Here is a 13,963-nt window from a genome sequence, read left to right on the forward strand (position 1 = left end):
TAGTCGAGTTGCATTCAACCTATTTTATTTTTAAAATAAAAAGGTGTAAAATAGTGGGCTAAAAATACAGGCTATTTTTATTTTGAGAGTACTTTTACAAAATAATATGATTTTTTTAAATGGATTCATTGGTATACATTGCAACGAAATAAGAATGTTATTATTTCAAGGGCTCTGAATAAAAACTCAGACGTTGGTCTGCATTTCTGATCACCAGTGGTCCGCATAACAATCAATGTGTTAATGATAGTGATACTTCAATACTTTATTCTTATAATTGAAATTCTTCTTGGTCGTGTTGATTTTGGTCAATCCCAAAATGAATTTGATTTCCTTTAATATAACTCCAAGCCATCCGATTGGAAGTGAAATAAACCCCAACATGGCCTTTATTAGATAATGTTATCGCTCCAGCAGTTTGTTTGAGTCTGTTCGTCATATTGTTGATGGCTTTCTCTGTGGCATCTTGGGCAGAGTAACCATTTTCTATTAATTTCACAATCGAATGAGCGAGGCAAACTTTAAGTATAGATTCTCCATGACCTGAAATTTTATAAGCATGTATTTTTTATAGTTTAATAATAATTACAATAATGATTTTATTAACCCTTCCCTTACTGCGCCAAAAACATCCGCACGTTACGGTGACAGACTTTCAATGGGAAAAATGGAATATTCGTAGGCGATTGTTTCAATCATTTGAGTTCTTATAAACCAGCCCATGTTTATTTTTCATATATTTTGACTGTTTCATAACATATTTTGACACAGTGGTATTATAATATTGAACGATGAAATATAACTCTTTTATGCTGAAATATGGCATAAAATTGCTTTTTAGTTTATTTCAAAGCACATAACCAGTGTGACTGCTTTCCTAATCGAAAAGTACCTGTATTTTTTACACATTGTGATGCCAAGAGGCCTAAATAAGAAAAAATGTTTACTTCTTTATATGTGAAATACATTTACCTATCTAAAATATTATTTTGTGTTATTATCACATTTGAAATTAAAAGTTTATTGAACAAACATCAATACAGTAAATTTGCATACCCGTTGTGGAGACTCCGCCTATTTCATCATCAGCATAGGTCCCGCTTCCTATCTGAGGAGTATCCCCGATCCGTCCTACATACTTCCCCGTTCTTCCTCCAGTAGAGGTGGCCACTGCTATTCGTCCCTCTTCATCTATAGCCACTGCCCCAACTGTACCAACGCCACCTTCCTGAAGAAAACGATCTCTAAAACTTACATTGTGCAACTTGATGGCTTTCTGAAAAGATCTTATGTTTCAACTTAGGTTGTTTAGATGAAATAATATGAAACATTTAAAAAATGCTTCATAATTAATAGAACCATGTAAAGGAGGGGCTCCATTTCTAGATTAATATTGTTGATTTTTTCATTGCATTTTTCTAAATACAATAATATCGCGGGGTAATTACTACAGCTAGCTAACTTCAAAATCAGCCCTTGTGAGTTGCCTACTAAAAACACATTTTTTATCCTTCTCCGTGAATGCTACAAATAGACAAGTCATGCATTCAAATTATCATAAAACAATTGTAATAAATGCCTATTTGTAGTATTCATGGGGGAAGATATAAATGTGTTTTTAGTGGGTAACACAAAAATGCTGATTTTGAAGTTACCTAGTTGTAATAATTACCCCATAATATAAAAATAATCATTTTGCTAGCTATCTCTAATCTTGGAACAGGGTATCTAATTAGGTACATACTCAAAATTTTGTCAAACATAACTAACAAATTATTTATCAAAAATAAAAATAGTTTTCGCTGCCTAAACTTCGTATGACATGCATGGGTCAGAAAATGGTAAAAGATTTTGTAAAGAAAGAAGATGTGCAAAATTTGACCCAATGAATATTGTGTCTTGAATGTTGGGTGAAATCTGTGGTCAAATTCAGAAAAAATAGAACACATCCCCCCCGCTTGTGATACTGTTAACTGTTTACTTTAACTATCAATGCGTATTTGTTGTTGCTTGAGCCACTTTATTTATGATATTTTAGAAACCTAATGTGGATTGTCGACGCGTCGTCACAAGATATCTCATTTTATCAACTGTGAAACTGTCCGTTATCAGTCATGGTGTCGAAAACATCTACATACTGCGCATGCATATGCCTAATTTTAAATTCAGAAAACTGTCCCGTGTAAACAGCACATAAAATGGCCCGAGATTTGGCACAAGAATTATTGTACAAGAAACTGCACAAAATCTTGCGCAAGATCTTGAACCATTTTCTGACCCATGTAATACAAGCTTAAGTGTAGTAGAACTCCATTTATCCGGACTCCAGTCATCCGGATTGCCAAATATCAGGATCATTATCGAGAAATAAAAAATAAAAAAGTTATAATAACAAATGAAAAAGGGCACTGGCAGCCGGGCGTTTCTTCATCAAAGCAATTAACTTTGCTGGATATGTTAAAGCAAGTTTTTATTTGATAACGTCTGGCACTCATTAATCTGGATAATTGGAGTTTTACTATAGATGTAAAATATTTGGCAGCTGCAAAGATATGGAAAACAAATTATTTTTTAAAAAAAATTGAGAGAAAAAAATACTACATTTTTACTGTGACCTGTTTCACTGCCTCCATCGACTGCACCGCGTTTTATAAATCCACGAAGTGCGTCTAATGCAAACTGCGTCACTAGACTTTTTGGTTCAATGATTTCAAAACCCTGAGAAAGAATAAAAGATATTATTGATTTATTATGGCATGCAACATTATTGGAGGAGGTATGAGGTATTTTATTTTATTTATTAGGGAACAATAACCAATTACCAGATTAGTGGTATTAACATTCATAGACAGAGACAAAACTTAAATGTCAACTCATAAGAATTCAGGCTTAAGATAATTTGTGAAAATAATAATAATGTTTGGATAATTTATATAGCGCCATTTTTGTGAAAATCACCTCAAGGGCGCTGTACAATAAATAAATATCCCAGCACGTCTTCAGCTACAGAGAGCATGGACAATAAGAAATCTAGCCCCTATTTACATTTTTATTTTTAAATTTTTTATTTGATAATAAAGTTTAGAGTTTAAGTGATATTTAAAAAACAAAATAAAAAGCAAATTTATAAAATTAGAAGTTAGATAACAACAAGTCTTGCAGCTACTGAGCGCATGGACGGTTGAAATTCTAGACCCCATTTACTAAATTTAAATATTTGATAGTTGATAACATTTATATAATATGATAGTTAACATCACAAAAAGTCTTGCAGCTACAAAACGCATCGACGAATGGAACTTCAACAACTGTTGTGAATGATTTTAAAAAGTTAACAATAAAAAATAATAAAAAAAACACACTGATTATACATTGAGCAAAGAACTAGTAAGTATGGCAATTAAGTGAACATGTAACAGCACAGTATTAGACTTTTTGTTTTTTCATTATTTTTATTTGACAGAATGAACTTACTATAATATTAACTACTATCAATTCTCATATCTTGGAAACCTTACGGCTCCTGTCAATTTAGTAGACTGTAGTGAAGACTATCAGGTTGAATTAAAAGGTTTATTCTTTGATTTACTCTTTTCTGATATAAATGTTATCAGATGCTGCTGCTGGGCTACAAGGGACGGAGTGTCCCACTCAATATCGTCTGAGCTTCTCAGAGTAAAAAAAGCAAAGAGACGAAATACCTCGCAGGACCCTGTATTTAGTAACCTATGAGGACACACGGGGTCATTGACACAACAATTGTGTGGCAATAAATTTTGCAAAAAAAACCATGAAATAGAATTCTTTTATGCTGAAATTATGTCATATAATTGCTTTTTAGTTTATTTTAAATCACTTAATTTGAATATCTGTGTTAGCAGTAGGCACAAATTTTACCTGTGTATGCACCTAGTACCAAGTCACTGCTTCCCTAATCGAAAACTTCACAGCACGCTCCTGCTGTGTATGTAAATCCAGTTGTCTATTATTGTTGCTTAAATTATAATACATATAGTGAAATCACCTGTTTGATAGCAAATAGTCGTGCTCCCTCTCCCCCGAGCAAGGAATGAGGAGTTTCCTCTAGAACTTTCCGAGCCAGACTAATGGGATGGCTTACATCCTTAATAAGTGTAACACAACCAGCACGGAGATCAGACCCTCGCTGAATACTTGCTTCCATCTCCACTTCTCCATCCAAATTAAGAACGGAGCCATAACCTAGTTAAATTCGATTGATTGAGAAGGGAATATAGAAGTCAAAGGAATGGTAATTTGGGGTAAAATGATGTCGATTTATTTATTACAAATATATAGTCACCGTTCAGGCAGAAGTCACTCACCCAAAAAACATAGTTTTGAGAAATCACAACGAAGAACTTCAGCCCTACAGAAAATTGGATACGAAAAATGTTTTTTTGCGCGCAGTAAAAATTAGAGCATTAAATTGTATGGCAAAGTTTCTTGAAAATGTACAAAAAAATAATAAAAAATATTTTAATAAAAATGCACTACTTTGATCGACGTCACTGGTTTATACGAACCAACCAATGATATGAGAGCTGTGAAGGACATCCGGTTGGCTTACCGTATACGAACAAATCGGAAGAACTAACAGAAAACAACCTCTGACGTCACACGCAGAGTTATTTCAGAAATCTTCTTCCAAGTCGGTCCCTCAATGCTGAGGATCGTGATCACCATGAACACTTCTTATTAGTCTGTTCCACTCCAGTCTGTCCTCAGCCCAACGTACTGACTCATCAAATTTTAGCCCCGTAGCCACCTTGATTTGGTCAGTCCATCTATATGGTATTCTACACCGGCTTCTTCTACCTTCAACTCGGGCAGACATTATTGCCTTTTCTAGATTGTCTGGCTCATGTCTAGCAATATGTCCAAAAAAAGACAGTATTCTTCTCAAACACACCACTGATAGACGAGTTGTAATATGGAGCTCTTCTAGTATCGATGCATTCCTCCTTCTGGCTGTCCAAGGCACTCGCATCAGCCTTCTCCAACACCACATCTCGAATGCATCGATCCTTTTCCTCTCGTAGGCACGCATTGTCCACGTTTCAGACCCATATAGGAAAACGGAGAATACCAGGGCTTCCATCAACTGCTTTTTTGTGTTTATTGATATACCCCGATCTCGCCAAATCTTCTCCAAACGGTTCATTGCTTCTTTGGCCATTTGAATCCTGCGATCAATCTCAGGTCTACAACTGCCGTTGTTGGAGATAAGCGCGCCGAGGTACACAAAGTCATCTATCAGTTCAAGGTCTTGCATCTGTCTTGTCCTTAGGAGACTGCCAGCTCTGTCTACAGTCATTAGCTTTGTCTTACTTTTATTTATTTTAAGACCCAGAGCTTCACTCTCCAACTCTATCCATCTGAAGGCTTCTGCTAGCTCGGTTTCATCTTTGGCAATCAGTGTCGTGTCGTCTGCATATCACAAATTTGATATTTGTTGACCTCCCACTTTGACACCACCATTCCACCCATCCAGCACTCTTCTCATGATATATTCACTGTAAAGGTTGAAGGGTTTCGGTGACAAGATGCAACCTTGACGCACACCTCTTTCTGCTTTAAATGGAGCTGACAGTGCATTCTCCATCCTTACTCTTGCTGACCCATCCATGTATAAATTTTTCACCAGTAATGTGAGATACTGTGGCACACCCATCTCTAGCATGATCTCAAACATACGTTTCCAACATACACAGTGTGACTGTGTATAAAATCCCTAAATTCCACACAAGTCATGGTCAAAATAGCTTTGTCTTCAAAGGTGTCAAAAATTACAATAATCTCCCCAATGAACTATGAAAACTAATTTATCAAAAATAAATTCAAAGTAAATTTAGAGAAATATTTTGAATAAGTGCAAAAACTACTTTCAATTTTAATTAGAATGAATGTATTATTATTTTCTGTTTTTTTTTTTAAATCCTACAAGTTTTTTTTTTCTCATTTACTTGTCTATTCAAAATTATATAAATTCTAATAAATAAATAACTATAACAGTGTAAGTCACTCTCCAAGCCCAAGAGTAAATATCTTTTTTTGGAGAGTTACAGTTATAACATTTACTAGATGTATAGAAGTAAATTTGTATACTCGTTTATTAAAAAAAAACATACCATTTATGAAATATATTTGATTTACAAAAAAATATATGAAAAAGTCTTTTTACGTTTATTATTCGTAAGATTTTTCATACGTTTATCTCTATATAGACATGTGATTATTATACTGATTCAAAATCCACACCCGGGGTGCTATTCTGAATCACTCTCGTGGCACGAGAAAACAGTTTTATTTAGTGTATTTTGTATGTAAATACGCGAGATAATAAGGCTGCAAGAGCATTTGGAATACCAGCCCTGATGGTGCATAAAAGGCATTGCACTTGTTAAGTAAATGAAGTGTATATTGATCGTCAGTTATAAGGTAAGGTGATCAGTCTTATACTTCAGGTGCCAATCCAGGGACAGTGAAATATTGCAGTGTAAAACCACCTTATAAACAAATATTTCATGTTGGCCCTCCCAGAAATCGAACCCAGGATCTCAAGCATGGTAGGCAAACATGCCAACCACTACCCTAAAAAGCTGACTTTTCTCCACTTGATTTCCTTTTTCAGGATTATTTTCTTAGGGTTGATAACACTCGTCCAGGATTCTGGTTCTATTTCACACAAAGAACTGTATTCTTCACCCGCCTGGATAGAGAATTATTGGTTTGAACAAGTTTACTATTAAAAAATGTTTTGAGTTTGTCCAAATTTTGTAGACAAGGACTGGATTCAACCCCCTAGGGAGCTGTTAATATTAACATATTACAACAGACATCAAGAACATTTAAAAAAATGTACGTAAACGTTTGAAATTTTCATTGACGACGTAATATAAAAATGATAAATTATAAACACCAGCATTAAAGGCTTCATCATCTTCCATTGAAACAACAGCTGCTTCTACTGCATCAATAACAGAGCCTCCATTTATTAGGATTTTGTATCCAACAGTGGCTGCCAACTTCGCTCCAACTATTTTCGGATTAATTCTACTATCAGGAATATCTCCTGCACCACCATGGACTAACACAATAGGTTCTATCATGGTAATATTGCTAAAAAATACATACATTTATTTTATATTTCTCTTTCACTGGGGAAGCCTATGAATCCAAAAAACATGTAAAGATATACCTACGCCAAAAATTGTCAAGCAGAATTATTTGGTGCAGTTATCAATGAGGTAATTTGTTAACAATTCAATAATTTAAAACTGAATTAAATAATCAATACGTCCGATGTCAAAAATATTTTTCCGCCGGTAAAACCTGACACAATTCCGATCTGACAGCTGTCAGACTTGTGTGCACATATTATACACTTGTGTGACATGTGACAATAACAAACTATAGACAAAAATATAATTTTGTCGTTCTTTTCAAAACATTTATAAAACATAAATTGTCGGCATATGATTATAATTCTATGATTGTAGGTATGCACAATAATTCGTTGAAAATATATATGAATGACGTACAATTAAAGCGTGCAGTATATGGCATTTAAATACGTGGGTAATTGCCTTCTTTGCTTTCATTTTATAACGGACTTTTGCCATGATCGGACGTCACACGTGGCCAAAAAATCCTCTGCTTGTTATGAAAAGAAACTGCGAAAAAAAAAATTGGATCTTATATCGTTTCATTCTTAAGTATAATTAAAATTATTAAATAAATACATAATTGGTTTTAAATTTAGGTACCTATATTTTTCAGAATTATAAACTTCTTAAATAATATATTATGCATTAACTGCAAAAGGCATGTTCCTTCTAATTATGCTAACTAGTGTGAGGATCTGGTGGGATAATCGGCTGTGGCCTTGTTAAGGAACTTCTCCGCATTTGCTTTAAGAGGAAACCACAGAAAACTCATTTAAGAGAAGCTGGACTATTGACAGACATCAACAGACCTTCCGTTCCACTTTGAGAGTGTTCGGCATTTTATGTTGTATTTTTATTTATTTCAACAATTACATTTACTATTTTTATCATGCATGATATTACCTCGTGCGATAAGTCCTTATGACTTAATTCTGTTATGATATCTTCTAGGTTTCCAAATTTTCACATTGCACCTATAGCTGCATTCGCTCTAAGCTGAAAATGGGACAATGCATCAACAAACGAGGGACATCTTGGGGTCTCATTACATGGATAGCTATTGATTTCTGAAATCTTAAAACGGCTCATAAAACCACCGTGGCCGGTGAGGATTTGAGTCACTTCGTAACTAAATTGCTGCGTTTTCCTGAAATCAAAAGCATAGAAGATTGTTGGAAAAAATATTTTAATTACCTGTCTAGTAGTTTCACTTAAATATCGATCATTCCAGAGCTTAAGGTTTTGCTTATTTTATTTTTGGCAAAACTTAAAGGAAATTAGGCAGCTAAAAATTAGAATCAGGAGCTGTTTTCTTGAGAGTAGCTGCCTTTTCATCTGCTTTTTTATTGCCTTGGATTCCGCAGTGGATAAAAAATCCATATAAAATAATAAACCATCTTTTGTTCAACATTTTAAAAGTTTATTCATAACTAAAAGACTATAATAAAAAATATGGGTGTTCTATTTTATAAATAAACAAAATCCTAAATACATTGCGTATCTATTTGTAATGTACTAATAATGATTTGATACATATATGAGGACCAAATCTGGTCTTATAATTGAATTATTTTCACATTTTAATTTGAAAAACTTAAAGGATGGTTTAAATTCAAAATCTGAATATTGAATATTTTGTGCTGATGGCACAGTTGTGCATGAGTTAAAATATGCTTGAAATAATTAGGAAAAATCTGCCCTAAAATATATTTTTTGTTACAATTGTTTTCTTATGTGCGATCAATTTATTGGTAAATCTTAGACTAGTACATATAGATCATAATGTGATATAGTGTTGATCGGGTTGTGGTCCTGTGGCTAGTGTCTCGGACTCACGGACCAAAGGTCTGTGGTTCGAATCCCACTCTAACCCAACTTGATTCCATTTTCTAAATGCGAGTTATTTATAACTCGTTGAAAATGACCTCAAAATTAAATATTTGGGTAAATCATAAGAACTCAAATATTTCTTTAAAAAAAAAAAAAATTGTGGACTTATTTTATAAGTAAAGTTCCAATAATGCTTATGCACTAAGACTGTGGGTTTATGAAAATACGGCTGTTCCTTTCTGAATTTCTTATTAATATATATTTTTTCAATGAGTGGGGTATCACTATTTTGGTGTTGTGCAAACACTTGTTATGTAAGTACATAAATAATTTGAAATTAAAACTTACTAAACTGAACAATTTTGACTTACATGGATTAAAAAATTAAAAAGTGAAATACTGAAAATAATAATAAACTAAATATAATTTTTCACATGAGATAATTCTAAAAGCGCAACGTTTTTTTAAAATATTAGCTTAAGGAATGTCATGTTTAGTATTAGATGGTATTTTCTTGTATGATCCACGATGCATCCAAATCTTCCAGCGTTGGAATGAAAGTGCATTCTGGCATATGTAGATAGGGATACATACACTGGCACCCTGAAATTCAAAAACCTTTTTTAACAAAAACAATAATTTTATGAAATCAGTTTTTGAACACAAAAATAAGATTAAAGATGTTGAAGAAGAAAAAATTAACGGAATGCCAGCTTAAAATGTCAATACAACAAATTAATTATTACTGTATAACAACAGTGATGGAGAACATTTTCGAGAAGAGAATAATATGGAAGTCTATAGACGGGGTCTACGTTGAAGGGGTACAGAAAGAATGAGGTAATGTGTTTTGACGCTTTGAGTTTCGATAAAAATTGGCTCCTCGATATTAAAAAATATAATTTAATTGTGGATACCAGTTAATTTTTATCTAAACTCAACCAGACAGCATCACAATACACTACAGCATTCCTTTCGTGCGCCTTGAACGTAGACCCAGACTCTGGTAGTGGAATATATCCCTACTCCCTAGGGGGTGGAATCCAGCCGAGTCCATAAAAACTTAGGCATGCTCAAAATATTGTTGACGATTAATAGTTCATAGTAAATCATTGCTGTACATAAATTTTAGACTGGTACCTGAAGCGTAAGACTGATCATCTTACCTTCATGTAACAAAAATGATCAAGATACGCTGCTATTGGTGTACCAATGCAGTGCCCTATGCACCATTATGTGCGGAAAAGAGAAAAAAAAATGTACATAAATTAAAACACAAAAGTAAAAATTTTATGAAGTCTTTTTTTCTGCACCGCAACAGGCTAGGAGGCCCATTACAGTGAAGAATTACATCACAGAACATCCAGGCTTGAGAAAAATCACATGTAATTTTTGAGTTCTCACCAGCAATCAAACCCGGAACCTTCCGTGTGCGAGTCAAGCATCTTAACCACTATACCATGGAGGCCGCCATTGGACAAGTCCCAAACACATTTATGAATAATTCATTTTGTTATATTTTATCTACATTATGGTAAAACGGTAAGTGCTTTGGATAACATAAAAACAGATTTTGGGTTTGAAGAATCAAGTCGGAAGATTTTGAGTAAACACAATATATAATAGAAATCTCATATGCTTAAAAATAGACATAACTTTAACTTTCGATTTAAATGGTTGATGGCTTTATGACACACACTTATTTTAATGCAGCCATACTTCAACAGTGCCATATTTCAACTATTTTCTTTATTACAATCAATTGATTTTTCACGATGAGCAGATTGAAAACTGACAGGATATATAAGTATTTACCTGATTTTAGTCTCCTTAATATTTCCTCCTTGATTTTTTTCTCCAAATTTAAAATATCAAGACTTAAAGATCTTTGAGTTTCTAAAAATGAAGCCCTTTTGGCACTTTCTTCCTTGAGATTCTTCAATTCGGCCTGAATTTTAGCATTTCTAATATACTGTTTTTTAACATTTCGCAACAAGGTTTTCAACAGCTTCTTCAACGATTCCTTGCTCCTGTAAAACAATATTACTAAATGCAAAACTTGTACAACATTATCTTCAAAATTAAACCCTTAAAAACTAATAGACATGGTTTACCTTTTTATATTACGTCCTCTATTAAAATCCCTAGTCAATTTAACCCAAGCTTTTTCTTTTTCAACATCAGAAACTGTACTTGTTCTGAAGATTAAAAATTTAACTTTCCGCACCAACTCAACAAAGCGGATTTTCTCCACCTTACTAAATTTAACCGATCTTAAACTTTTATAAGTCTGGATCTCCATCTTCTACGACAATTATATTCGGAATTGCAGTAATTTGCACTTGTTTGTTGCGAAGATCAATAGCGAAAAGCAAAGATTATGTTATACGAGCGTACAGCATAAGCACAAAATAGCACATCACATTATAGAAGGTGAAGGTAGGGTTGGTAATATTTAGATAAAAACAAATGTATATAGCGTGGGCTGCTACGTAATCTAACTATTCAACATATTGCAAAATGTGAATTCGTTTTGTCGCGAAAACGTAAAGTTGCTCAGTTTTAAGCAAGATGTAGATACTAGATACCCTTCTGCTTTCTTTTGTATTCTAAAATTCTAATTACCTAAGCAGGTATGTTTTTGTTTTGACTTTTGACAGAAGAGAAAATCTCAGGAATCTGTGATTTCTAGACGTCGAATGTCACGTGACCACTGCAAAGGTCATAAAACATTTGAAATAATATTTGTTTTTAATTTTTCAGATTTAATACCTATATTTGAACGATTTACATAAAAGTTTAAATAACAATATGATTTTTTTATACAATAACCAAATAGCCACCAAATAGGTTTGTATAAAAAGTGATTATATTGTTTAAGAATATATCATAATATACTCTAAGATCATAATATTAAATGATACGATGAATACGATATTATGCTTAGATTCCGGAAAATTATTCACTGTCAAAAATACAAATATTTGCGCGGGGGTATTGAATTTTGACGATCATTTTAAGAAAAAAAATGTATGCCACTACGCAACTAGGTACCATAGAATTATAATACAATTCTATGGTCACCTCAATACAATAATGTACTTATCTTCAGTAAGTTAATACTCGAGGCATATAATTAAAATAGAATTCTATGACTCGAGGATAATTCCATAAACGTTGTTATTAATTATTGTATGTAAAATTCAATATGGGTGGGTTAAAAAAGGAAGAAGTGGGAACTAGTGTTACTAGTGGGAAGGGACTGGTATTAATTTTCTGTCTTGTGTGTGATATACATTTTTTCAAGTAAAATTAATACGTAGGTACTTGACAAAAAAGCTTTTCAAAATAAAAATGAAAATTGTTTTTCATGATTTCTTAATTATTTAAAATAATTTATTAAAAGCATTATACACATATTAGTTATTGATTACAGAGACACTGTTCATATACATATATAGTGGTTAAGGTAGTGGAGTAGTTAAGGCGATTGCATACGGGAATTCCAGCTTCAATTTCTGATGTGATTCTAAAAATTAAATGCGATTTACTCAAGTCTGGATGTTCTGCGTTTGTCTCTTTTTACATAAATTCCATTAGTGTTATATATAGGTAGCTTATAAAGGTTTTGTAAGGTAATGAAATAAGAGTAGGCAAGTCAATTTAATGAAAATAAAACATCGGTTTAACATTCAAATTTAATTATATCTCAGTGTGGTTTGTACATGTAAATCATGGATAGTTTTCTATATTTGTTGAAATGATAACTGTGTTGAATTATTTACATTATTAAAACGTGACAGCGAGAGGTAGGTACATTATTTATATTACCGACAAATTTGAAAATTTAAAAAAAAATTCAAAGCCACTGACTGATATGATATTATTATATATTTCACAGCCTATTCAGTGTTCACAGCCAATAACATAGAATTAAGAATAGCCTATAAGATGGTTTGAAAATATTTAAACTCTGTCAAAATAAATACATATTAAATTTGATTGAAAACCATTAATTTAAAAATAAATGTCATTCGTACTCTAAGTGTACTTCCGAAAAAAAACAGTAGAATAATGAAACAACAATTTCAATGTTTTGATTATTTATTAATAATAAATCTTTCACATGTACATAAAAATATAATGAATTGTACATTATGCACATAAACATTCACAGCCACTTTTATTTGCTTCAAAAAAATACATGAGTCATCATTAAAATAATAAAAAGTTGAATAAAAAAAAATGAATACCACACTTAGTTATTTCATGAATATTCGTTCCTGTTTTGCTTACATGCTTTTAGTACAATAATCAATAAATTATTTATTTATTTATTCAACTTCTGTGCACACCGTGTCATGTCAACATGCATATTGGCTGGCTTATTACTGTAAGCAATATCTTCCAACCAACCAATAGATTGATATAAGTTGGTCATGCTTAAATTTGTACTTACCAATATTTTACAGATACGGGAAGTAATAACATTAGAAATTTTTGCGTTCAATTTATTTTTAATTTAAGTTTAAGTATAAAAGAAAAATCTAAGTTAGAGATTAATTTAATTCATTACAAATTGAAAAAAATGGTATATCATATATAGCCTACTTTGTAAAAAAAACCATTTTACTAATGGAATGTTAGGAAAATAATCTCTTGTATATACAATTAATGGGTATGATACTTGATTTATATAAAACATATCAGCAAATAGATTAATCAATCATTGAATACTTGAAATCTTGGATATAAACACATATTTTTGATAAGTAAAAAATGGGGTTTCCGATGATGTGGATAACAAAAAACCTAGATAATCTAAAGAGGAAAAAAATATTCACTATTACAAAAAAACCTTAATCTTACAGGTTTTTTTCTGAAAAAGATCAACCTAATTTCTCTATCTGATTTTAAGTTCAATACAACTTTTTATGTAGTCATAA

The 13,963-nt window shown here is 32.4% G+C and overlaps 1 protein-coding gene and 1 long non-coding RNA gene across 5 annotated transcripts; both read right to left on the reverse strand.

Moving 5' to 3' along the window:
- Nucleotides 1-51: 51 nt before the first annotated feature.
- LOC148271293 (putative isoaspartyl peptidase/L-asparaginase GA20639) lies at nt 52-7,439 on the reverse strand. 4 transcript variants are annotated; one of them, XR_015825131.1, is made up of 6 exons: nt 7,224-7,439; nt 6,941-7,140; nt 4,025-4,221; nt 2,616-2,718; nt 1,057-1,228; nt 52-543 (listed from the first exon to the last, which is right to left on the reverse strand). XR_015825131.1 is itself a non-coding variant. In XM_088241563.1 (6 exons), the coding sequence occupies exons 2-6, from the start codon at nt 7,128-7,130 to the stop codon at nt 272-274; spliced, it is 948 nt and encodes a 315-aa protein (XP_088097689.1). In that variant the 5' UTR covers nt 7,131-7,140; nt 7,224-7,439; the 3' UTR covers nt 52-271. The 4 variants fall into 4 exon arrangements, 2 of the variants coding, with proteins under 2 accessions (XP_088097689.1, XP_088097690.1); XM_088241563.1 differs by having other exon boundaries at nt 2,602-2,718; XR_015825132.1 differs by lacking the exon at nt 6,941-7,140 and having other exon boundaries at nt 7,224-7,393.
- A 1,146-nt stretch (nt 7,440-8,585) lies between these two features.
- Nucleotides 8,586-12,227, reverse strand: LOC148271294 (uncharacterized). Its single transcript, XR_015825133.1, has 3 exons — nt 11,132-12,227; nt 10,833-11,047; nt 8,586-9,620 (listed from the first exon to the last, which is right to left on the reverse strand). It is a non-coding gene; the product is annotated as an uncharacterized LOC148271294 (long non-coding RNA).
- Between the last annotated feature and the right edge of the window lie 1,736 nt (nt 12,228-13,963).

Source organism: Micrasema longulum, unplaced genomic scaffold (genome assembly GCF_059751315.1).
Source record: "Micrasema longulum isolate JH-2025_06_02 unplaced genomic scaffold, ASM5975131v1 h1tg002963l, whole genome shotgun sequence".
Taxonomy (NCBI): domain Eukaryota; kingdom Metazoa; phylum Arthropoda; class Insecta; order Trichoptera; family Brachycentridae; genus Micrasema; species Micrasema longulum.

Bases quoted from the DNA above. Each gene is read 5' to 3' on its own strand.
- LOC148271293 (XM_088241563.1), bottom strand. From the start codon at position 7,130: ATGATAGAACCTATTGTGTTAGTCCATGGTGGTGCAGGAGATATTCCT. The intron at 2,719-4,024 runs GTGATTTCACTA...ATTCTTTCTCAG, and splicing joins GACTATTTGCTATCAAACAG to GGTTTTGAAATCATTGAACC. The intron at 1,229-2,601 runs GTAGTATTTTTT...CGTTTTCTTCAG, and splicing joins AAACAGGTCACAGTAAAAAT to GAAGGTGGCGTTGGTACAGT.